General features: G+C 35.6%; 1 protein-coding gene and 1 pseudogene across 2 annotated transcripts in view; both read left to right on the top strand.

The window, feature by feature from the left end:
• Positions 1–7574, top strand: part of CPED1 (cadherin like and PC-esterase domain containing 1) — a 256715-nt gene extending 249141 nt beyond the window's left edge. For both annotated transcript variants that reach the window (XM_016125247.2, XM_016125248.2), the window contains one exon: positions 5632–7574. In XM_016125247.2, coding sequence (XP_015980733.2) covers positions 5632–5874 — 243 coding nt within the window. In that variant the 3' untranslated portion in view covers positions 5875–7574. The remainder of the gene's footprint in view (positions 1–5631) is intronic.
• A 9708-nt stretch (positions 7575–17282) lies between these two features.
• LOC118611226 lies at positions 17283–17401 on the top strand (annotated as a pseudogene).
• The last annotated feature ends 8761 nt before the right edge of the window (positions 17402–26162 follow it).

Here is a 26162-nt window from a genome sequence, read left to right as displayed (position 1 = left end):
TTTTGAATGTTGAAGATACATGCACTTACTAGAAAAAGTTACAGCCTTAGTTTTGTTGTGTAATTTATAATGGATTTTCACTTGTTTGAGAAGTCTTACAAACAGCCATTGGCTAACACCAGTCAAGTTGAACTGTAGCTATTTGTATACCTTCTAAAATGTCTGTGTGCCCAAGTCCTTAATTATGTAGAAAAGTGGAAACATCTACAATAAAACTGGGAGATTTCTTAGCATACAGGAAACCTGTAAAAAATAAAGTTACTTCTTCATTTCAAAGCACAGAATTTTAATTTTTGTTACACTGAGTCACAGAAAAATTTGATCATGTACATATCCTATAATATCTTATAATTATAGAACTTTATTCCAGCTCCAAAATTACTCCTTTCTAAGTTTCTATAACTAATATGTCAAAAATATATTATTGTTTTGAAACACTGTAATCTTTACTTGAAAGCCAATTCCAACACATAACTTAATCTAAATTTGAACATTGCTGTGAAAAAAAATAATTTTTATTATATTTATACTTGTGATTATGGAACAATGCTGATGCAACAGGTTAGAACCAATTTCTTTCACTATCCCTTTTTAATTTTAAATATAATTGGACACAGCAAATTCATGAAAAGAAAATAAATAATAACAAAAACCTAAAGATGAGGGGTTACTTTGGATTATTGTAAAGTGACAAAAATATTGTCATTTAACACTCATGTTTAATATAATGTAAACAGTTGGCAAATCACATCTGTATGTATTATTCATCATGTGTAGTGGTATCTTATTCTTGACATGGCTCTTTGTGGTGAAGTCATATGCACCCAAATTTAGAGAAGCATTTGGAAGTGTTGGCCTAGTAGAATTTGTTTCTGATTGAGATGACTACTGTAGGCAAACATCTAGAGTCTTTTGTTCCTGGTTCAAGACCTGAATCATTCACTTATGTTTTAATTGTTCATTTTTGTTGTTTACTATTGTTGTTGTTGTTGTTATGCCCTGGATGTAAGCTAACATTTGTATTACTAACAGCACTCTTTCAAAGCTACCTTCCAGTTAACACTTAAGTTGGATTTTAATAATCCTAAATTGTCCTCTGATTTTGGGAAGGACCCAAACGGGCACATTTCCACACATGAGATCAAAGGAAAGAAGTGATTAGCTTTTTATTGTACATCTTTCAGTCGCATAACATTTCCAAGACTTAAAATTGTAGTTAACACCCTTTCCTCCACTTTAAAGCCTGTAAGAGTAGGTAAAACAAGGTAATATTGTGACACTCTGAGACAGCAGTTTGACAGCAATTCTGGATACTGAATTTTACAAATAAGTTCAAAGAAATAATAGTCGTGTGAACAGATTATCATGCCCACCATAAATTAGCACTAAGTCTTTTTAATGTTCTAAGGAACTATTCATTACATGGAAACAACATGGTGTCTGACCTTGGGAGCTAGTCTCAGACAATGTCTTTGAAGTCATTTCATTCTTGTTCTTACTTCAAGTATCCTAGACATGTATCTTTATATAGCCCCCTTGAGGATAGGGATCATATCTGAATTACTCTGTGTGTTTTCTAACGCAGAAAACTCTGGAGATTGAAAGATGGATATTATATGAAAAAAAATTATCAAATTTTAATTTTATAAGATATGACAGTTTGAATCTCTTCTGTTTTTCTATTATAAAAGCATTATGTGAATTCTTGCTAACTGTAAAAATGTTTTAATTAGTATATACAATAAAAACAAAAAAATCCTGTCTTTACACTATGTACATCTCCTAATTCTCATTCCCTTCTCCACTGGAGGCTCTATTAACATTTTGATACATAACTCCATTTTAAACATACATTCCTGATTTTAATCTCATGCAGTTGAAACTACAAGACTGTCAATATTTATGATCACTGGATTTGTAGAACATTGGACTTTATTTAGAACTATGTTGTTTCTCCATAAACAATTTGAGGAAACAATAGCAGTTTATAAAATACATTTTAATCTACAATACGAACATTCCTATTCTTTCTCTCTCAGTATTGAATTCTGCTTACAGACGACTTATGTAATCAACTAATTGAGTCTATGGGTGGTTGATGGTTGTTCCCCTCAGTGCTACTTACATTCTTTCCCAGATGGTCTTGGTTATTTTCTTACATTTACTCTTAAAGATGTATTCTAGAATTCCTTTGTCAAGATCCCCTCAAATCCTGCTGTGATTATAATTGGAGTAACACTTTAATTAACTTGGAAGGATTTGACATGTATGTTTTTCCATTTGTTTATGTTTTCTTTCATGTCTCATTAAACTTTTGATGTATGCTTTACCTGCATCATTGTTGAACTTAATGAAGTTGTTTTAGTATTGTAATGAGATCTTTTCTCTGATATATTTTTATGAATTATTGATAAAATGTAGAAAAGCGCTATAATTTTTAAATATTAGTTTTATGGTATCTCATTATTTTCCAGTAAATTCCTTTGGGTTTTCAAAGTAAACAATCATATAGCTACAAATAATTCTTTGGTAATTTCCTATAACAAAGCATTTCATAATATTAAAACTTGCATTCCTAAAATAAATTGTATGTGCTACTGATACAGCGCATAATGTTGCTGAATGTTTTTTAAAGTCTCCTGGATTGAATTTACAGTAGCACTTTGGGAGGATTTTTTACATCTATGTTTTGACAAATCAAAATTGAAATAATTTTTTTTCTATAGGTTTGCCAGCTTTCAGAATTCAGCATCTGGGTGATGCTGGCTTAAAAAAGGAATTTGGAAACTTACTTCTGATTATTTCCTATAGAATAGTTTTTAAAGGAAATGAACTAAATTAAGTGTTGTCGAGCCAATCCCCAGCATAGGCGTGTAAGAGTCAATCTTGAAATCATACAGGGAGCGCTGGAGACATTAAGCTGGCCCTCAGAAGCTGGGGAAGACCCCATTATCCATTTTTCTTTGTCAGAGATCACGACGGTGATTTCAAAATATAAATATATCATCAACCTTCTCATTGCGATCTGGCAAAATTTTGACATTACTTCTTGGTGAAAGCCCTCTGATTCATCAAAGACACTGAAAATATTTATTTTTATTTATCCCTTTTGTAAATCACATTCAAGATTGCTGTATACATCTACACTAGCATTACCCAAGATTTGTAATGCAACCTTAAAATCACATAAAATGTTTAAATAACTTTTAAAGTAGTATAACCTTTTACATTGGGATGGACCTTTTTCTATTTTACATGTAATTAGCATGCAGATCAAAAGGCAATTGCAAAAGCCAAAACTTAAGATAAAATTATATAAACAAAATTAACCTCATTTTGGCTTCGGAGCACTGGAATAATATTTTTTCAGGGTTGAATGTAATATTTATGCTTAAGTGTTTCCTTAAATAAACTTTAAAAATGTTCACTAATCTTGCCTTCGCTGAGTACAGACCTCCCCACAAATGGACAAAAACCGTCAAGAAAACATTGGTGCACCTCCCCGCTATCATATTTAAAGTTAGAATATAACCAGAGGTGAAAGGAGCTGCACATAACAGAAACTTACAACTTTGGGACCTGGAATATTAATCAGTGGTTAACTGCAAACTGAGCTCTAAATTATGACCCATAGGGATTCCTTACCACAAACCGCTGATTTCACTGGACTTCTTACGAATCACTTCAGATGAGGAACTGATCACGAGAAGCCAAGCTTCCCATAGCTACAGGCAAACACTTCATTTCTTTGGGGTTACCAGGGTATAATTGGTTTTAAAACGCATTACTATTACATTTTTTCTTCAAAATGGGAATAGCTTGAACGTTTTTATGATTATGAAGTAATGCACATTTATTGTACTAAATTTAAAAAATCAAGACCAAAAATTACAAAGAATACATCTTAAATCATCTATAATTCCTCTGCCCAAAGATCACTACTATTAACATTTTGGTGTGGATCATTACGGAATTTATATTTTTAAAAAATCTTCTAAAAGTTTTCATGCTCACTCATAATATAACTAAAAATACTTATCTTCAAAATAGGTATGATTTTTTTCATAAATAAATAAATATTATTTATTTTTGGAACTGTTTTTACTGTATTCTCATGTATGGGGTTGAAAAAAATGTGTCAATCATAAAACACTCAAAAGAGTAAAAAAAAAATCATGTTAACTATAAAACACTCAAAAGAGTAAAAAAAAAATCATGTCAACCATAAATTTAATTTTATTTTAAATAACTTCAGCTACCTCAGCTGTTAATATAATAAAAGCAGGAAGAACAGGCTGCCTTTTTTCCAGAAAATTGTATCTACAATAATTGACAGAACTCACTTCTTGTCCTTTACCCATCTCATCAGAAATTATTGCATTTTCCCCAAACTGTATTTTTTTGATTCCTCTGCAAATACACTCATTTCATCCTCATTCCTGGAGGCATCTTGGTTTAAATCCATCTTTATAAAAGGGAGAAGAGGTACATATATTAACGTATGTTAACTATTGTCATCTGCATTAGTCATCAAAAATAACTAATTCATGTATGCATATCAACCAAAAACAATGTCTTATAATTGCATTAATATGATGGTATTCATATTTACTATTCATTCGTAAAGACACCCAAAATATCCTTGCCAGTATTTTCTCTCCTCCCCACTTCTCAACCCTCCCTCACAATCCCTGCCTTGGTCCCCAGCTTTGTACTTTTTGATCATTGGTGCCAACAACCTGCATTATATTAACCCAATCAATAAAGCTGACAATTATAGGATTTCACTAAGACAACATTTGTAAACTGGACAAATAGACAGTAAATATCTCCTCTAATATATATGTGTGTTGATATTCATAAAATACATATAAATGGAATCACAAAGAAACTAGGAATATATGTTGCCTCTGAAGAGAGAATTGAGTAACTGGAGATGGGGAACGGAGATGGGAAAAAAATCTTTTATGATATACAATTTTATGTTTTATAAATGTTTAGAATACCACCTATTCAATAAAATTTCAGTATAAAAATATATCTATATATGTACAAACGTATATAAAGTTATTAGCTTAAAAAGGCGCGGGCTGTTCCTTCAGGCTCCATAACTTACTAAGTGCCCAGAGAAATGAAACCACCAACTGTAACAATGTCAGCTTATGGCTGTGTGATGGAAAAACAGTTTCACTCTGAAAATAGTTTTAATTGCCATTCCATCAAACATAGAGTAGTACTATGTTTGAATCAGTGATTCAGCAAAAGCACCTCAGTGTCTTCCCTATTTGTTAGCATCTGGCCTGAATACGGACACACACACACACACACACACACACACACACACACACACACAGCAGTGTGGTAGCTAAACCATCTGAGACTATTCCTAAGCTGCAGTGGGAACAGCTACCCTGACGTAAGAAAAGTGGCAGAAATTCTCATTTCAACCTCGGTCTTTTCTAAAATATAAGATACTCCGATTCTTGGTTATGGAAATCATACGTATGCCCTTTGGGGACCATAAGTGTGATAGACATGCTGTTCAAGTTTATGAGTTAGTTGTACCACTCTATGCAGGGCTTGAATGTCCTTGATTTTGGTTCACTGCTTTTTTTTGCTCTTGCTTTGCAGGTAGTGAAATCAAAGTTATCCAAAGACTATCACTTTATTAAAATAAAACAATCAAGAAATCACATTGTGGGAAAATATTTCAGCAATCAAAGCAAACTACAACAACGACAACAAGACTCTGTAATAAATTACCAATCACCATATCATGTCAGAGGTCCGATTAATCAGGTTTGCTCTGAAATCCTCCTCAGCAGGATGTGTGCAAATAAAGGAACCGTGTCAGACTCCCTACAAGAGGACTGAATTTGGAACTAAAGACAAGCCATTCGCCTGCATAATTGTCTAAGAACCAAATCCTGTGCATCACATGTATTTTGATTGACCACACGCACTCGTGTTCACTGGCACACACTTATACACTAATGCACGCAGAGCTAAAAAAAAAAAAAAAAGTAATGACACTTTTTCCCCACAGCTTTATAAAGTCAAGATATGCACTTGAAAATCAGTTGGTTTCAAGGTGAAAGAGCTAAGAAAAGGTTACTTGAAATATTATCATAAACTAGAACCACTGTGGGCCAGGTATTGCATTGTGATAAAAATTATGTGAGAAAAAGGATAATGCTCTTGAGTATTGTGCTATCTTCTCTATCAGTACATTAATACTGAAAAGGGTATAAAAGTAGTACATTCCACTTGTAAATAAGGATTTCACTTGTGTCCTTGGCCATGAGAAAACATGGCGTTTGTGATGGCTTTGGCTTTGTGAATCTAATGCTAATGAAAAACATTTCTTTGTGTACTTTTCAAATTTTTTAACAGAAAGGAAAAGAACAGGAATACCTCACAAGAGAATTCAAATAGATTCTATGAGAGAGATGATAAGTGTCGCATTTTAAAGTTAAAACACCAGTGTATCTACCTTTGCACTCTTTGTACTTTTCATAAACATTCCCTCCTATCCTGTCTATGAACTTGGATGGATAACTGCAGTCGCAGTTGATTGAATACGTAACTTCATAGTGAGATATAGTTCCTTATGTATTACTTTATTATGTTTCATTGATGATATTACTTAAGAAAATTTGGTTTGCCATTAGAATCCTATGTAATGTAAGAGTACAATTACATTTTATATAAACATTTTGCAAAGGATTAGGCATTCTCAAGTGCATAGGCATTTATTTCCATAAAGCATTTGTATATGTCTACATATACTTCTGTATTACTAGTAACTATATTTTTGTTTCCCTGAACAACTGTATCTAATCCAAATTTAGAGTAGGCATGTTATTTTTTTATTAAAACTGTGATATACAAATAAAACATCAAATTCCAGTATTGATAACTTCCTCTTCTATATTTTAATTTCAACATCTCACAGTTATAATGGTTTCTAAAGAATTATTTTTCTTTTGGGGAAAAAAAAGACTGAGAGGGTTAATTCAATACGTGGCTGAAATTATCAAATATACAAATACCTCAATGTTATTACCTTATAAAAATATTTTAATTGATTGGTTTTTTAGTATTAATGTCTACTTCCTTTAAATACTCTATTTTTATATATTTTTTATATGAAAGTAAACATGAATTTATATTTAACTGTCTTAAATTATATTTAAGCACAAATATCACTTGATATAAATAATACATATCTGCATCTGATAGATGATAGATTTTTTTGTAAATGGTACAGAATTAAACTCTAAAATGAAAGGTTTTTCTAATATCTGAAGCTATGTGCAAGCACCACTTTTAGGTTTTCAATCATTTTTAATGGAATAAAATGTTCTGATGCATGGAGCCTCTTCATCGAGTTATAATGTATTACATACTCTGTAACAGGATTATAGTCAGTATATGTTTCGTGTAATTTACTGTCAACCTAACTGTAATAACTGACTGAGGTTTGTCTGGCATTTACCTCTTCACCACTGAAGTTATAATGGATTTTTATTACACAATTGTGATGATGCTATTAATAAATGTCTTACTAGTAATAGTCTGTGTTCAGAGAGTATCTTTTATTTTTCTTTACTGGAGGTTTATAATCATACACACGGTGACCATTTGGAAGGGATATTATCATGCAGAATCAACTATTGGAGTGTGGTTTAATAAGATAACTATAGTCCAACCCTGATATTCTCTAAATTTTGATCAGATGAACTCCTTTTGAGTATGGTGCATTAACAAGCTTTCTTTTTTTTCTTTAAGATAAGGCACTAAAATGCTAGGAATCATTTTAGTTACTCCTTAATTGAAAAACTACAATTTATTTTACCTTGGGGAAATAGGTGTGTGTGTGTGTGTGTGTGTGTGTGTGTGTGTGTGCACGCGTGCACATGTGTATTAGTATGGGCTTAGCAAGTTAATAATTTGAGTGGAAAAAAATAGTAGACATTTTAATGTATTTTTAGATGTAAAAGTTAAAGGAAGTATATTATTTTTGGTAAGAATTGATTAGCATCCAAACTAAACTAAGTTAAACTAAAGAAAACATTTGTAATATTAAAAGTCAAGAATAACTGCATAAGCATTTCCAAGCATTACTGTTGACATTGTGTGTGTGTGCATGTGTGTGTGTGCGCGCATGTGTGTTTAAAGGCACAGTGTGCCATTGGTCAACCATCCAAGAAGGTGAATGGGATCCTGTCAGGACATATAAAAAAGAAAGGCTCACCATTGCCTGCTTTTTGGGTCATTTAATCTTCCTCATGTTAGTACCTCCTATCCCTAACAGTCATCTCTAGAAAACAATGACTCTCACTAAAAAAGCATTGGAAAAAAAATCACTGATTTTTGAAATGGAGATTGTTCTGATAATGTTTATGGGAAATAAATACCTGAAGCTTCTTCTTTCAGTTCCATTTTATGGAAGGATTCCAAGAAGAAATTTTAAAAAACTAGTCAAAAATTACATAACCCAATGAGAGTTATTTCAAAGCTGCAATGCTTTGGCACTGGTGACATGTAGAGGGAGCAGGGGTCTGGAGAGATCTTCAGAGTTAGGATCTTACTAAATATTATCTTATGGATGTCTTAAGTTGAGCAAATACTGAAAGAATCATAAGTATCTAAAATTTTTCTCCAGGAATCTTCATCTTATAAAAAGAAACAAATCACAAAATGTTAAAAATCAGTGGTTAGAATTATTGCATTTAAAATGAACAAACATAATTTTAAGTAAGCCGATATGGGACGATAACTTTGAAAACACAGATCCAAGTACAAAATGATACTACAGCAGAGTCTACCATTTTGACTGGATCAAGAAGTAATTGCTCTGTTTTAATTGCGTATTTAAAGTTCAAGTGATTTTGATTACTCTTGGAAACTAAGGCATTTTGATAAGTCACTTCAACTTGGGGAGACAAACCAGAAGTCGCTGGAAAACCCAAAGACCTACTACAGACAGCAGCACACTGCCAGTGCCTACAAACTAGGTTTTGTATTTGGCAGGGCTTCCAGGGTTTCATACTGTCAAGAAACCTTTTATCATGTTCTTCTTGCTGCAGAAACTGCTATTATCAACTTCCATATTTCTTTTATGATTCCTTCACTTGGTGTAGGGATCTGTAGAACTCATTTTTTTCTAACTGATATAGATCATGAAGTCCTCCCCCAATGGTGGTCCGTTTGTTTTCTTTATGTTCATTGAAATATAAAGAATTTGTTTTATGGCTCTATTAAATGTCAGATCAGTATGCTAACACTCTCAATACATACTCAAAGTACTAATTCTTAAAACTTATCTGGAATATTTCTAATTTGTAAGTCTATTTGCAATGTAAATAAAGATAATTGCTTAAACCCAACTAATAGTGGAAATAAAATTAAAGCAATCACTTTTAGAGAAAACACTATAAAAGGATTTTATATTCCTATAGTATCGTCCTGTTGAGGTAGATTAGATTTTGAATTTGATTTAAGCTGACTGGTTCATTACGAGGAGACATTTAATATATCTAACCAAGATATTTACTTAAGAAATTTGTGTGTAGTATCAAATTATTTTTTATTACATGAAAAAAATAATTTCTACAAAATTCATTAAAGTGTTTGGATATTTTTAAAACTTGAAGTAATTACAATTGATTGTGTATACATCAGAATTAAGAAATAACATGGTCTCATGAATATAACGTGATTCTCAACTATGCAGTGACTTTTCTTATTTTATGGTTAGCTGGTGAAATACATCAATTTTGATGCAGCTTTTTGGGCTAGGCCAAACGATTTAATGGTGATGGTATGTGATTTATTTATATGGTTTGTTCAATTATATTTCCACTTTTTTCTAAAATAAAATCTGTTCAAAATCTGTACATTGAAAGTTCAGTGTATGCTACAATCTATAATTTAATTTTTATTTGGTCTATAATTGTATGCTTTTAAAATTAAATCATGAATTTAAATAAATCATAAGAAAAAAATTTAAGAACACTAAAATGGACCAGGCATATGTTATAACATCTAATCAATTGTATATCCGCAAATCTTCACTTAGATATAAGAGGTTGTTGGGTGTCCAGTAGGTTTCTTACATATCTTACATAGCTGAAGATCTGGGATTCAGAATTCTTGATGTTCCTTCGCGGTTAATGCATGGAGGTGAGAGGATGATACACAATGCCAGCACTGAGGCTAATGTGGTCTAGGTTAATGTGTTATTCCCATCACAATTAGAACGGGGTTGAAACTGGGGCTATAACATGGGTCTTTACTCCAGAAGAGAACCCTCTACCCCACTGGGTTCTAGGGTGGATAAAAATTATAAGCACACTCTCCAGCTGCCTTGGACAGATCTTGGACATCTTTTCATCTTAATCTCCAAGTCACTTTGGAGGGTCTCATTCTTAAAGAAAAACAAATACTAATTTTCAAACTTTATTGAACCGAAAATTATAACCTAGATTAACCAAATAGCAGCTGAATGTGCTTTTAATGATACCTTATTTATAATCAGGAAAAATAGAAAATGACCTCTAACCATCAATATAAGATAGCCTCTGGAGAACTTGAAATAGCAACCTTTTTTTTGCTTAATTTTTTCATTCATGGAATCATTCACCCACTGTGACCTTTCCTCCTTGTCCTCATTTTGGCCTTTGAAATAGAACTTATGCAGTATTTTCTATGTGCATTTAATATGTAATACAAGATACATTTTAAAACTTACATTTTTACGTTCTCCTCCTTGCCTTAATTACATGTAACGTGAAGCTTATGTTTTAATGGGCATGAGCTCTCCAGTTTTACAGTGTCATAAAAAAGAGTTTATGAGCATTTTGTTAAAAATTGGTGCCTATGTCATTGGCAGGGCATGAAATTATTTGCAGCTACTTCTTCTACTTATGAGATAAAATTTGGTCTGAATTAAGAATATTACAAGAGGAAATTGAAACAATGCTTTTTTAGCCTAAAATGAGTTTAGTCATCAAATGGCACAGATTTGGGTTCATCAGTTTCCACCACATGTTCATACCCTCAGGGAAAACCTGGTCTCTGTTCATACTCGTCTCTAAAGAGTCCCCATTTCAATGTTCACATTAGTTATGCAAAATCAATGGCATGTTTTTTAAAGGGTGTGGATTCAACCCTGAGCACAAGTTATTCCTGCCAAGAACAGGAATCATTTCGATAGAATGGAGTTTCCAGGGCCATGTTATTGGTAAACACTCGGAACTCTCTCTTGGCCACCTTTCCTAGAAATAAATCGATATCTTCCATGAATTATTTATGGATTCTGAGATGAAGCTGATACAGACATTGGATCTCGGGTTCCTATTTCCCAGAAGAATGGACGATACCAAGTGGGTGATTGACTTAAGTGGTGTTTTCCTGTTTCTTGGGGTCATCACAGTCTTTGAAGTGCTGAGTTTCAGGATGTGGATTTCTCATCCAATAGAAGCCTCGCTGGGCACCATCTTCAGTAAACAGTTATCAAATACAGTGAAAATAAATGCTTTTCCCTCACCATTAAGGCTGACTTGTTATGCTACCTCTGCAGACACAAAAGCCAAAACTATGGGGCCGAAATCAAGCCTTCCCTCATTTGTGTCTGAGCAGAATGTTGTCAAATAAAAAACTCAGGAACAGGAATTCTGGACTATTTGGACTATTTTAAACAAAAACTCATACTGAATAAATATGCGTACAAGCATATGTATGCAAATATATGTGTGTGTGTATGGATATGCACAGACATACCTACAAAATGAAATAGGTAATAGAGGAGTACCAAATAATCCTACAACCATTATATTCATTTTTTAAAAAACATTCCTCTTCTTTTTTATTTACAGCAGTGTGTAAAACCTTTCAAATAACAGGTTTTCTTTCTCTGAATGCCTTAGCCAGGTGCTCGTCTGGACACGTGGGGAATGCGCGTACAGGCCTCTGCCAAGCAGAGCTGGTAGGGATGTGCTATGGGAGGTGTCTGGCAGATGCTTCTCTTGGGAGGTGACAAGTGACCAAATTGCCAGAAATCATCAGAATGAGAAGATGCTAGGAAAGGTTTGACTGCCGAGTCTTAAGGGCTCCCTCTATTAAAATTAAAAAGAGAATTGGGAAAAGAAAGAGGACTGGGTAGCTCTGCACTCTGCCGAAAATAAATAAATCAATGCGTTTCTTATGGGAATTACTCTTAGCATGGATGCCCATCATGCACTCCGCCTGTTCTCCCTCCTCTCCCAGCTTTCCTGAGTGGCCCTGATCTCACAGGGCTTTCCCACTGGCAAGTGCCGACATGGGTGAAGAGTGAGAGGCATCAGCTGCCTGAGACCTGTTAGCCGTGGTGAAGGGCACCACTGGGTGGAAGGCACTTGGCAAGATCACAGTTCTTCAGCTCTTTAGGTTGAAACATACCTGCCCTCCCTACGTTGAATTTTTATTCAGCCTCTTGACAGGATTAAATTCCCCTTTTTGTTACTTCTACAGTCCCTGTGTCTATCTGTCACTGCCCTACTACCTTATATAATAATTATCTATAATAACTCCACTAACCTTGCTTAGCCCTCAAGACCTAGGATTGACTCTTATTCATCTGTTTATGGTACATCTAACAGAGTAGATCAGCATATATTTTTCTTCCATGATTTTTTCTGTCTACTGTTTCTCAGCTTAGATGCCATCTCCTCTGATTCCTCAAATATTTCTCAGTGTCCTTCCTTCGAGTTCCCTTAGCACTCTCTATTTACCCTCTGCCAGCCTTTCTCTTTATTTATTTAATAAATTGTACCTCCTGGATTGAAAACTTCACTATGAAGGGACTGGATTTTTTTGTTTGGTTGGTTGTGTTTATTTATTTACTTTTAACTGCTTTATTGAGATAAAATTTACATATCATACAATTCACTCATTTCAAGTGTACAATTCAATGGTTTTTAGTATATTTATGCAGTTTTGGAACCATCACCATAGTCTAACTTTAGAACATTTGTGTCACACCAAAAAATATATATGTGTATATATGTATATATACACACACACATATATATGTGTGTATATAACACATATATATGTGTATATATGTATATGTATGTGTGTGTATATCTATATCTATATCTATATCTATATCATCTATATCTATATCTATATATATCAGTCACTCAACACCTTTCCCTTCCTCCACCCCCAGCCTTAGGCAGCCACTGATCTACTTTCTGTTTCTATAGATTTACTTATCCTGAATATTTCACATAAATGGGATCATACAATATGTGAGTTTTTGAAGCTGACTTCTTTACTTAGTATTTTAATATTTGTGTTTTTAGTTTAGAAATAAATTGCCTAGCACAGAAAAGACACTCAATGAATTTTTATAAAATTTTAGTATAAATGCACTAACAAACTAGCATTTTTTTGGAGTTAGAATTTATGCTCAAAATAGAACTTGTCTAAGAAGCTTTGACAAAGCATTGAGTTAAAAATAGGATTATTGCCTCCAAAAATCCTCTCTAGCAAGTATCAATTGTTTGTTCCTCTTGTGCCCTGACTACTGAGGAAGGCACAAAAGAGGTAACTGGAGGAGGTGTTATCTACATAAAGAGCTGTCCACCTGGACTCTGGGGAATATTTGGGGTGCTTGCGGAGCTGCCGATACTAGGTGCCTGGAACCTAAGGCTTGCAGTGCATGGAGGTCTAAGGGGTCCAGGCCTCTTCACTGTACTACACTCGTTACTCATCTCGGCAGTGGCTGATGCTCTCTCTGCCCTGCTACCATAAAAACTGAAAATAATCGGATGTAGTCATGCCCAAGTCTAAATGAACATTCAGTCCTTACCTCTCAAGCCCTCGCACAGGTACTGAAGTTTTAGGAGAGGACAAAGCAAGACATTGTGTGTTATGGAATTTTAGACATTGGCTATCCAGAAATGGTGCTCTTGGAGGAAATAGGGCATAGCACGTAACACACCAAAGTTTCTGTCATTCCCAAGAACAGAGGAGACAAGAGAGAAGCTGGAGCGACGGCCCCATCTAGAGCCATCCGCCACCAAGATCCTAGAGTGTGTGAGAAGATATCCACACAGCCCTCCCCTCTGAGCACGCATACCAATGGGTCATGGCTTCTGATCTGTAGAAATATTCCATTAACTTTCTTTTTCTACCATACTATTATCAGATGCAATATTAATGTAGCCTCAAAATTCATCATTATTATGTCATAAATCTTCCTTTAATTTTATATATAATAAGTACTTACAGATGCAAATCATGTTTAAATGGAAAGACATAACAGTTAAAAGAAGGATTGGCCATATTGTAGTAATTTTGCAAACAGCTGTTTCAAGTTAACAGATGTGTATTCCCAGTCTTGTGTATATGAGATACATGTTAATGTCAACAGTACATTAACAATGCGAATGAATTTAATTATGGAATTGAAAACGCTACGGGTAGAGGGATCACATTTTTACTGAAAAGTATAGGTAGGGAGACATCTGTTTCTGGTGAGTTTCAAATAGGTATTCTCATCTTTTACACTCACCGATTCCATAATTTTTTGAAACAGTGGATTAACAAAAAGATTTCCCTACATAGTTTTTCCTAAAGCAAGATGGTAGATATATTCTTCAGCAACTTAATTTTGCAAGTGACATTACAAATGCCTTTTAAACATGAATCTGGGAAGTATAAAGAGGACTGCAAAACATGAGATGCTTCTACTTTTGCACAAAGTTGAGTCTGGAATTAGGAGCAAAAAGAAAACTTCCATGTTTCATTACCAGATGGCTCAACACTGTGTCCACAATTCTTTATTTTACTAGATTCTTCTGTCTGAAATATTTTCAATTAGTGAAATCACATTAACCACCAGGTTCTCTTAAGATGCTAATACCATTGAAAGGTGGGGTTATTAGACAATTTCGGTACGAAGGAATTTAATCACATCATTTTCTCCCAATAGCTGACTAAATTCAAGGCACTGAGTAAATAAGAGGATGGGACATAATTTTGAGGGGAACACTGTTGTAAAGAAGATTCCTCTAAGAGAAAGGGGAGCGCGAAAAGCAGAGGGGCATTGGCTGCCAATGGGACCCTAGTGCCAATTTGAAGCTCAAAGGATGAGCTTCGGCTGAGCAAGGAACTTGAAATGGAGTATCTTTAAGGAATTGCTAAAGAAATTCAGATTACTCACCTGAAGATGGGGAGACATCAGAGATGACCTGATTGGGCTACTCCCAATACCCGTTGTCTTGCATTTTACCCATTCAGTTTAGTCAGAAGCCCTAATAAACATGACATTTCTGCACCACCCTCCTCCTCTCTATCTTTCCATTTGCTGATTTCCACTACTGCCAAAATGCGCTGCATTTTCAGGCATATAAAGGCAGGCCACTTACAGGGTTGCCAAGGAAGTGAAGCATTGTTAGAGTAGAGACAATCAGTCACCTGCCAAACTGTTGATGGAAAGAAAAGTTTGTATTTACCTTTACTGCTTAAAAGATTTGAATGTAAGTGCAATCTGGCTGTGACTCCAACTATCTCAAGGATTGCCAGGATTAATCTGGCTGCTCTGGTGGGCTGAGTGTCCAAAGTGTCCATTCTCATGACTCTGTGCAGGTGCATTTTTCAGAAAGAAAATGGGTTATTCAATCAAGTGTGTCACAATGGTCCTTTCCTTCTAGAGCCTCCAAACAAACTGTTTCATATCATTTATATGAGACCATATGTTCATCAAGCCTCTAAGATGTACGTGAATGGTCCCTGAACATTTAGAGGGTTAAAGAACACTGTTGTGAAATTAGAAGTTTTTAAATAATTTTTAAAATTTGACTAGATATGGCTACTGCCTCTGGCTTCCAGAGAGGTAAGATAGTTTAGTGGTCTGAGGGTAAACTCCAAAAACTTCTACCCTTCCTTTCCTTTCATGCAAATAAAAAGAATAACTCTTACCTAAACAGAGTGAGCTCTACTTTGCAGTGTTTATTTCTGTCCTGTACTAAAAGATGACTGTTGGCAAAAGTTTTCTTAGGGAAATAGGACTCAAACACTTAAACCACGAATCCTTATGATTCCAGAAACATCAGCTTTGGATGAGGGAGGGGGGCTAGAACACCAGTCGGGAAGGCAAGCCAGTGTTGTAGTTTTGTCCAATAGGTTATGAGAAGGAAATAAAAAAGAAATAGAAAAAGGAGAGGACAACAGAACATGAAAAGAATAAGAAAATAAGAACAAGAGGGATTAAGGGGAGAAAGAGAGAGAGGTTTAGAATCCCTAAGAAATGGTAGAAGATGTTATTTGGTGTCATGATTATCAGTCAGCCAGATGGACTAGAATTTAATGACAAATTCAGCAAGCAAACTTTATAAGGTATGCCACAAACTGGCAACAAAGGGTCATAGTCTGCAGTTAAAAACTAAACTTTTCAATTATCCAGATGTGTTTGGCTTTACAGCCATTAAGGAACAACACTGCTGACAGAACGCAAAGATGCTCCTAATCGTAGAAAAGATCGTTGCAGTCACCAGAGGAAAATGTCTTATTTTATACTAACTGATCTGATTATTTTGAAACTGCCTTTTAAAAAGAACTAATTCTTTCCTTAACTTAGTCTTCAGAAGCATGAGTTTCCATGTTTTAGAAATAAACCTAACCACTGTAACTCACTTGCTAATTGTATGTCTCACTTTTCCCAGTGATAAAAGTTGTCCTTTATTCTGGTTCAAGTGCTCCCCATGTAGAACTTAATCCTTAATGTTAGGCAGTTATTTCATTGAAGACTATTCTCGACTTTCAGTACAAAGCTGGTCATACTTTTAAAAAAATTATATTTAGATGGTAAATGCTAACTTCTCAAATCCTCTCTACTAGACTAAAGAACATTAGCTACTATTATCAAAATAGGAGAATGAAATATTCTTCTCTTGGGAAGCTGACCAGCTTAAGAGATAAGACATAAGTGTATTGATATTGAAGATTAGCCAATAAAATGACCATTGAGATCACCGTAAAATAAAACCCTAAGTCAATTAATTCTATCCACATGCTCAGAGCATCTCATCAGCTTTTAAGTACTCCATTCATAATCATGAGCTACAACCAAGAAGATTACCAGACATGTGAGGTAAGTTTCTAAAATGACAGAGACAAAATAAGGCAACTTGGAAGGAGCAGGGAGATGAATTACAAAAAAAAAAAAAAAAAAAAAAAAATTTATGCTGTTAGATAGAATAATGTTTCCCCAAATATGTCCACCTCTTGTCTACAGCCATGCTACTCTGAAGGAGCCCAATCCCATTTGATCTCAGAAGCTAAATAGGGTCGGATCTGGTTAGTACTTGGATGGGAGACCACCTAGGAAGACCAGGTGCTATAGGTGTAAAAAATAAAAAAAATAAGGGCTTGTAGGATGACAAGGTCCTGCAATCTGTGAGGTCAACCAAAGGTTGCCTCGCCCCCCCCCCCAAAAAAAATATATATATATATTCTATATATATAAAAATATATATATATTTCTACATCTTTATTGATTTTCCAGGGCTATCATAAAGTACCATGAATGGGGTAGCTTAAAGCAAAAGAAATGTATTCTCTCACAGTTCCGGAGGTCAGAAATCTTAAAAAAAAAAAAAAAAAAAAAAGGTTTCGGCAGGGCTGCACTCCCTCTGGAGGCTCTAGGTCAGAGCACTTCCGTGCCTCTTGCAGCTTCTAGTGGCTCCTGATGTTCCTCGTGGCATTGCTCCACTGTCCGCCTCGGTCTTCACACACCTCCTCCTCCTCTGTACACATCTTCCCCTTTTCTGTCTCTCATAAGGACTTTTGTCATTGGATTCAGGATGATCTCATTTAAGAATCTTGATTTAATTACATCTGGAAAGAGAAATAATTCAGAAAAATCCAAATAAGATTATATTCACAGGTTCTGTGTATTAGGAAGTGGACATACCTTTTTGGGGAACACCACTCGCCCTAGTACAAGGTTCTAATCCACGGAAGCCATAAATATGTTACCTTACATGGCAAAAGGGGTTTTAGGGATGTAATTAGGTTAAGGATCTTGGGATGGGAAGATTTTCCTGGATTATCCAATGTAATCACAAGAGTCCTTATAAGAGGGAGGCAAGAGGGTCATAGTCAGTGAAGGAGGTACAACAGTAGCAGAGGTCAGGGTGATGTGAGGAAAGCAACCACGAGCCAGGAACGCAGGCAGCCTCTAGAAGCTGGAAATGGCAAGGAAACAGAGGTTCCCCTAGAGCTTCCAAAAGGATCCACCCTGTTGATTCATTGTCAACTTCTGACCTCCAGAACTATAACATAATAAGTGTGTGTTATTTTAAGCTGCTAAAATTGTGAGAATTTTTACAGCAGTAATAGAAAACTAATACATATACACGAAATGATGAGAAGATGAGTAATTTTAATATATCACTGGAAATTACAATAGGATATTACTTAATTTAAAAAAGAAAAATACAGAGAATATTTTTTAAAAAGAACTCTTAGAAGTCATACACACACATGCACACACATATACTTATTCACCCATATATGTGTATTAACAGAAATGAAAAACTCAGTAAAAACCAATAAAGATATAATTGAGAAAATGTCACAGAAATTACAAAACGTTATGGAAAATAGACAGAATAACTATAAAAACTTACAGAATCAAATTGTTGCTCCTACATTTATAAAATAAAAATTCTAGAAAGGAGAAAGAAAATAGGAGAGAGAAAATCTACAAAGAAGTAATTTGAAAGTGTTTTTTATAAGTGAAAGACATACGAGTTTTCATACTGACATAGCCTACTGAGTATCTACTGATGAAAATTTACCCACTTTCAGGCACATCATCATGAAATTTCCAAACATTATGAAGAGAGAAAATTCTAAGAGATATCAGAGAAAAAATAAATTACTGTACAAAGAATTTGATATTAGAGTCCTGTATATACAGATGTTTTAACAGTAACAATAGAAGCTATCAAACAATGGAGAAATGTCTTCAGAATTCTAAAAGATGATTATTCCTAACCTAGAGTTCAATACTTAGCCAAACTACTAGAATAAAATAAAGCTATTTCAAGATAGGCAAATCCTCTATACCAAGGGACAAAAAAAAGGACTCACTAATCTTGCTACTGGGTATTTATCCAGAGAAATCCAAACTACTACTTTGAAGGGACATCTCCATCCATATGTTCATTGCAGCATTATTTACAATACCTGAGATGGGTGAATGGATAAGAAGAGGTGGCATATACATACAATGGACCATTACTCAGCTGTAAAAAAAAGAATGAAATCTTGCCATCTGCAACAACACAGCTGGACCTACAGGGTATTGTGCTGATGGACTAAGTCAGACAGAGAAAGACAAATGCCATATGGTTTCATTTACATGTGTAATCTAAGAAACAAAACAAACAAACAAAAGAGAAACAAATTCATAGATACAAAGAGTATTTGAAGGTTATTAGATGCAGGGTTGGAAGAAAGGGACTATGAAGAAGTACAATATTGCTAGTTACAATATAATCGTGGGGATGTAAAGTACAGAATAAGGAATACAGTCAACAATATTGTAATAGCTATGTATGGTTTCAGATGGGTACTAGATTTATTGGGATGATGTCTGGTCGCTGTGTTCTACACTCGAAACAAATATAATATTGTATTCCAGCTATAATTGAAAAATAAAAAAGTGTTTTAAAAGAAAAGCAGATTCTCATAAAATTATCTCATATACACCTTTTCTCAGGAAGCTGCAGGGAACTAAACCAAAAATCTCAAATATATAAGGTTTCCATAGAGAAAAGAAAAATGTGATCTCTGGAGATCGCAGAACACATTGGGGCACCAAATGCGAAGGTGACCATTCCATATTGAAACAAGCCAGGGGACGTCAGGAGATGCTGTGTCAAAAAGTATGGAATCGATGGAACTTCTGATTTATCTGAGACTTAGAAACCAGGAAAATAGAGAAAAAAAGACAAGTGAGGAAAAGGAAATTAATCATAATATACCATGTAGCTTAGCATGAATAACATTGTGTGTCATATTAATATAAAAGCTGACTGCCGATTTAACCACAATTTTGAGATATCTATACTGGGAATATACAGGATACAAAGGTACATGTGTGCAGAGGGATGAAGAGAGGATGAAACAAAGCAAATCCTCAACTTCCACAATGGAAAGTCACAGATAATTTTAAAATTTTTTAATTTTAAAAATTAAGAAGAAACTGTGTAAGTATGACATTTAACAAATCGGAGGAAAATACCAACAGAATTCAGCCAAAAGAGCTGAAAGTTATTACTTCTGGGGAGAAGTCAATGTCAAATGGGGAAGTGGGAAACAGCTGTCTTCCATTACAAGACTTATAGAATTGTTTAATACCTCATATACATAGTATTTTTAAACCTATGGTATTGTGAGAATTTTAGTAGGATGATCATTTTATATAAGTTGTTTTGCAAAGTTCCATTGATTCACTGTTGTACTCTTTTGAATACATTACCAAATGGTACAGTTTAAATATAAGGAAAAGAGGCACAGAAAGATTCCAAGACTTGCTGTGGGCTACTGCACACAACTAAGCCAAAAAGATAAACGATGTTGCGTGAGCTTAGTCTTCCTATATGGTTCTTCTGTTTTCTCTCGCTGTAAAATATATTTATGACTTTTGGCTTCTTTCTTTTGTTCCTTTTTGAATTCCAAGTCAAGACACACCTTAAAGCAATCAATTAGCAAAAATAACCCTCCATCATAAGTGTTATCATATAACTTAAAATGTCCTGAAAAAATATATAGCTTATTTCTTTATATGCAATCTATAACATGTTTTATCTAGTCTAAAAATTTATGCAATCTATCTATAATAACTGGGCCTACTAAATGAGTTTCTTCAGCATTATTATGAACATCTACATACGTCAATATTACAATATATTTCTCAAAATTTTCCTAATGATTGCAAGCCTCCCATTGATTATCTATGTTGTGATTTATCCTAATGCACCTTTCTAACCTCATATTGATTACTCTAGGCCATCCTCCATGTTCCTGGGTCATTTTGAGATGACAATGTGTGAAAAAATCATTAATTCACTGTAATTTTACCAAAGAAAATGATCAGCAGAAAAATAAACCAAATAATGTGTTCTGGGGTTAAAAAGTTGAGGAGGATATTATTTAGGAACACTGTGATTTTTGGTGAAATCATCCCTCTGCTCCTCTGGGTCAATCTGTACAATTGAGGGTTTCTTACCACAGCTTCCAAACGCACGAGTGAATAATGCTGCAATGGGCACTATACTAACCGCTTCCTACACTGATGATAATTATCACTGTGTGACGTCTTTTCTGAGAATGCAGCCCAGAGCATCTGCCTCACAGTTATCCTGCCTATAGCTTCCATGAAGGTGCTTTATCTGCCTGCCCATCTATCTTGAGGGCTTGCAACACAACATTTTACAGTAGAGAGGAGGACCAATTAACTTACTTTCTCTGACTAAGGAAGTGAGGATATCCTTCTAAATTTCTGTACTCTCATTTCTTTCTTCTGTGGTAAGAAAATCTGTACTTTATTCTCCACCTCATTGGTTACTCTTCCCCTGTGGAGAAAGAATGCAATTGGCTCTGTCCCCACTAGATATCTCAAAAGCAAGATGGCTCCAACTCCCCTCTTCATAGACCTGGACATCATCAAATAGAGTGAGCTCTTCTCTCTACTCTTCCTGTTGCTTCACCCTCGCCTCTTCTCTGAGGTTCAGCTTTTCAGCCTCGAACTGGGTCAATACATTAGATCAGCCTTGCTGTCTTCAAGTAAGGGGGAAGGAATAAGAAACTTTACTTTGCATAATCCAGCTCTCTGAGGAAGCCTTACACTTAAAAAAAGCTGATACTTTGCCCAAACTGGTTCAGTTCTCTTCGTGCATGCTTTATTCATCAGAACCCCTGGGGCAGGACGGGGATGGAGTATGAAGAGTAAGATTCCAGCACCGAACCCCACCCTGGACTGCCAACAATTACTATAAAATTAAGATATGCTGAAGTCCAAATCAGTTCCTGAAGGAAAACTCCTTCCAGCCAAAGCCTGCCATAACTCAGTTAACCTACAAGGCAAATATGAGTTCTCTCCCCAAAACAGCATTAAAAAGTGGCTCCGCTGTATTTGTCTGGTGCTGGTTTCGTGAGTGTGCCCTGGGGATTCTAGACAATACTCTGGTGCTAAAGTAGCAACTGGAATCTTTTACCCAGTCAGCTGGACTCAGGCTTTGTTCTGGCACGTGGCCCAGCATATCAATATTGTGGTGTTCAGCCCATTTTGGAAGCTGCTTCACTTAGCCATGTGACAACCCCAAAAGTTGGTCCGGCGCCAGAAAACTTCATCAGATTGCGAACTTGAGAGCCCTCAAGTCGGCTGTTTTTGTATTGATGCCTCCCTTCCCGGAATCATTAACAGAAGGTGAGAGAGCTGCAGTTGGAACACACCTCACACCTACTATGCAGTTTGTGTTTATGTCTCTGAACCCTCGTAAATCTCCTGGGCTCTGAGTACTTGCCTACTCAAATAGAAGCATTCTCTGGAGGAAACTGCAGTAAGAGTTTGAGTTATGAGCCTCGCTCAACAAACTTACCTGAAAGGAACACATGGCGCAGCTACAGATTTGTCAGAAAGATTTAAGAGTATCAGTTTATTTACTGATGGTAACACCAGCAGAAACCGAAGCCGTGAATACTCCAGACACAGCCATCTGGCGGTCCCCTTGGAACTCGTGGAAATCATGTGGCACATATTACTGCAATGTACTAGGTACAAGTCATGGCAAATTTCCAATTGAAAAGTGGCAAATTAGTAGATTATGTCAATGCTGACAGCTCTCAACTTAATGCTTCATTGATTCCACTCTTAGGAGAGATTCCTTGTCTGTTAAAACAACAGCCACACGATCATTATTAAATGCCTACTACACACTTAGCCTTGTCGTAGGAGATGGGGGGTGGGGCGGGGTAACACGTTGCAAAGGAATTACTCATATAATCTAATTGGTGATTTAGAACTGAATTGGTAGGAGTAAATAAGAAATCATTAAAGATTTCAGTCAGGGAAGTGAAAAAATTCAGAGCAAGTTTGAATGTGATTCACCTCCATGTGATGATTGAGAAATGAGTAAACACCAAATGAGTTTGTTGCTTAGCTGGACTTAACAAACTCCGCTTTAACATGCTGTCCACTCATGATGAGGACAGTAGCCAATGGCTAAACACATGAGCAACAACCCTGAACATGAGAGCAGCTTCAGCACTTGCTGATTTGGGATATTTTATTGGCAGAAGAACATAATGATTACGTCTAATTATGCGGACCGATGCTTAGACTAAGATAGACACAGCCAATTCTTTCTAAATAACCTTTTCCTCAAATTTTTCTTCTTTAAAAATTTGAGATTATTCAATTTTTTTTTTTAAAAAAGAGAAAACTTGTTTTTCTCTTCGTAGACAGCCTAGTGATCAGTTTATTTACTGATTGTAACACTATTGTAACACTATTGTAATACTATGAAAAGCGTAAATGTTAGATTTTTGAAGTGGTTTTCTTGGCAACTTATTAAAATTATTAATAATTAAGTAATTGATGGAGTTGTTTTGCTTTACAAAATTCAGGAAAATAGTATTTGAAAAGGTTATTAAGAGATCAACACACTCCATATATTTCAGTTATGTGCGTTTGTTCGCTTACCTGTGCCCTTGGGTGACAGCGACCATTCTCATTTGTAAGGGGTTGTGTTTTACTTTTATTCCCTCATTCCAAAAAGATTGCATAATCCATACAAATGCTACTAGAGATAAGCCGCTTTCTATTAACACTTCATGATGCTTCTTCAACCTTAATTTCTAGGACAAGTAAACAAAACAATTTCACTTTCATAGTTGTAGAAATTTAAAAAGTGAGCCAACATCCTTTTCCAGCTCTTGCGTTTTCTGTCACTGGTTCCTTTTCTGCTGTTCCAAGTCTGTCATTCTTATGAGTTTTTTCTGGCCACCGAAGGACAGAAGTATATCCAGAATGTCATTCTCTGCCCCTGCCTGAAAGCCAGTGACCACAAGCCTATCCTACACTGGTAGCATCCAGGTAGAATTTAAAATAGAATGGATGGGGACCCAGTTATGTAAAAAGTCACCTCTGGTCTTCTGTTCTGTCATAGGAGTTAAGACCAGCTGGGGTGCTTCTGGTATCAGTTTCCACTACATAAGTCTCTGTGATCTGCAGCAGAAATTCTTACAACGGGGCCCTTAGAAGTCTCGTCCTCTGATGGACTGCCAGAGGCAGAGTCCAAGGCATATCTGTGCAGGCAGACTTTTTTGCTGAGTTTCCCAGGGACTGAGAGAAAACTACCAGAAGGAACAGGCTCCTCTGAGTTCTACAAATAATAATCTACAAATGTTCTGAGAAGGAAATAGAGTTTATTGCCAGCCAGCTTCTTATCTGGTTCAGTTGGCCCAGCTGATCAGAGATGACCATGGTCATGGAAGCACTCCCTCGAGAGAGAGCTTCCTTGAGTGAAATGAATATGCTTGAAATCTGGCTCTTTCCCCTCCTAAATATCTTTTTCTTAGAATATAGCTTAAAACACCTTATCCTGCTGGGAAAGCAAGTTCAAATACACACCTTTCTTGTGGAATCAAGAAGCTATAGATGCTTCAGTAACCTATGCAAACTTGGAGTCTCATGGTGATTTCCTAACAGCATTAATCAAATCTTAGGTAGCTGGGTTTATTATGAGATGACATAATATCAGCTGCCGATGAATGGTATGATCTTTACAAAGTTTTATACATATGGGCACCTGAAGCTCAGAAAGTTTGCCTAACACAATAAGCACAAAGTCAGTTAATATTTTGTCCTCTTTCCAAATTACAAAATAAAAAATAACAAATAGGAAATGAGGCTCTTCTTGCCGTGGAAGAAATTTGAAATGTGTAGTTGTGTATATGTTTGGATTTGACCCATTATTTACTTTATTTCCCAACTCTAAATAAAGAGCATAATCCTCACTAATGAGAGTAGAGATGAACCACTTTATATTAAGAGAGAGAAATTAGATTACGGAAGCACTCCTCACTTTCATCTTCCAGGATCGAGAAAATATCTGTAACACCTCTTTTATCCTCTAAATAAAATTTCATATGACCTGACAAGATTATAATGTATTTTAAAGTTCCATCATTTAAAAAGATTTCTGCAATTAAAAATAATTCATGTTAACTGAAATCCAGAAGCAAAAGTAGAACTGAAGATACAAGATGGAGGCCAAAAAACTCTAGCCTATGCCACCCTTGGCACTGGGTCCCTCTCTCAGATAGACAAGCCCTTATCAATGACCAGCATTTTTTTTCTTCCTAGGAGTGCAAACACACTAGCAAATGCAGTTCTACACACACACATACACACAGTATCAGTTCCCTCCCTCTAGCTCCATGGGAGCTCCAGTAAGAGATTCAGATCAGAAATAGAAAACTGAGGCTCAGAGGTGAAATTAATTGGCCCAGATTATAACCTGCTGACTGGAGCCCCAGTCGCCTAATTCAGCCCAGTGCTCTTTCTACTAGTCCTCCCAGGCCACAGAAACCAGATAGCAAAGAGGAGGGAAATGGAAGGGCACCCATGCAGACCTCCATCTGCCTCAGAGGCACCCACTCCAAGAAGGTCCCCTCAGAACACCTGCCCGTTTTGGCTTTGATTTGTAGTCAGGGACCAGAACTCTTTTGATGGAGATTACCTGTGAACTGGGATGCAAAAGAGAAATTAAAACCCTGAGACCTAGTGATCTGGAATTCGATCAGGGGAAAAAAATAAAGGTTTTGAATTAGGTTATACAACAGTATGTTGTATTGAAAAGAACAAGGCCTCTAAAATAAGATTAATGTTTGACTCTAGTACTTACTAGCTGAGTGACCTTGAAAAAATTTCTTAGCCTCTCAAAATTTATTTCCTTATCTATAAAATGAGTATCAATTTGGAGGGTTGAAATTCTGGAGAAGTTGGGGGGAGAGAGAGAGAGAGAGAGCGCGCGCGCAATACAGTTAGAGAGTAAGAGACAGAACAGTGGTGGCAGTGGTGGTACATGAGA

The sequence above is a fragment of the Rousettus aegyptiacus genome, unplaced genomic scaffold, assembly GCF_014176215.1.
Source record: "Rousettus aegyptiacus isolate mRouAeg1 unplaced genomic scaffold, mRouAeg1.p scaffold_m13_p_13, whole genome shotgun sequence".
Lineage (NCBI taxonomy): Eukaryota > Metazoa > Chordata > Mammalia > Chiroptera > Pteropodidae > Rousettus > Rousettus aegyptiacus.
This window is presented reverse-complemented; position numbering and strand designations above follow the sequence as displayed.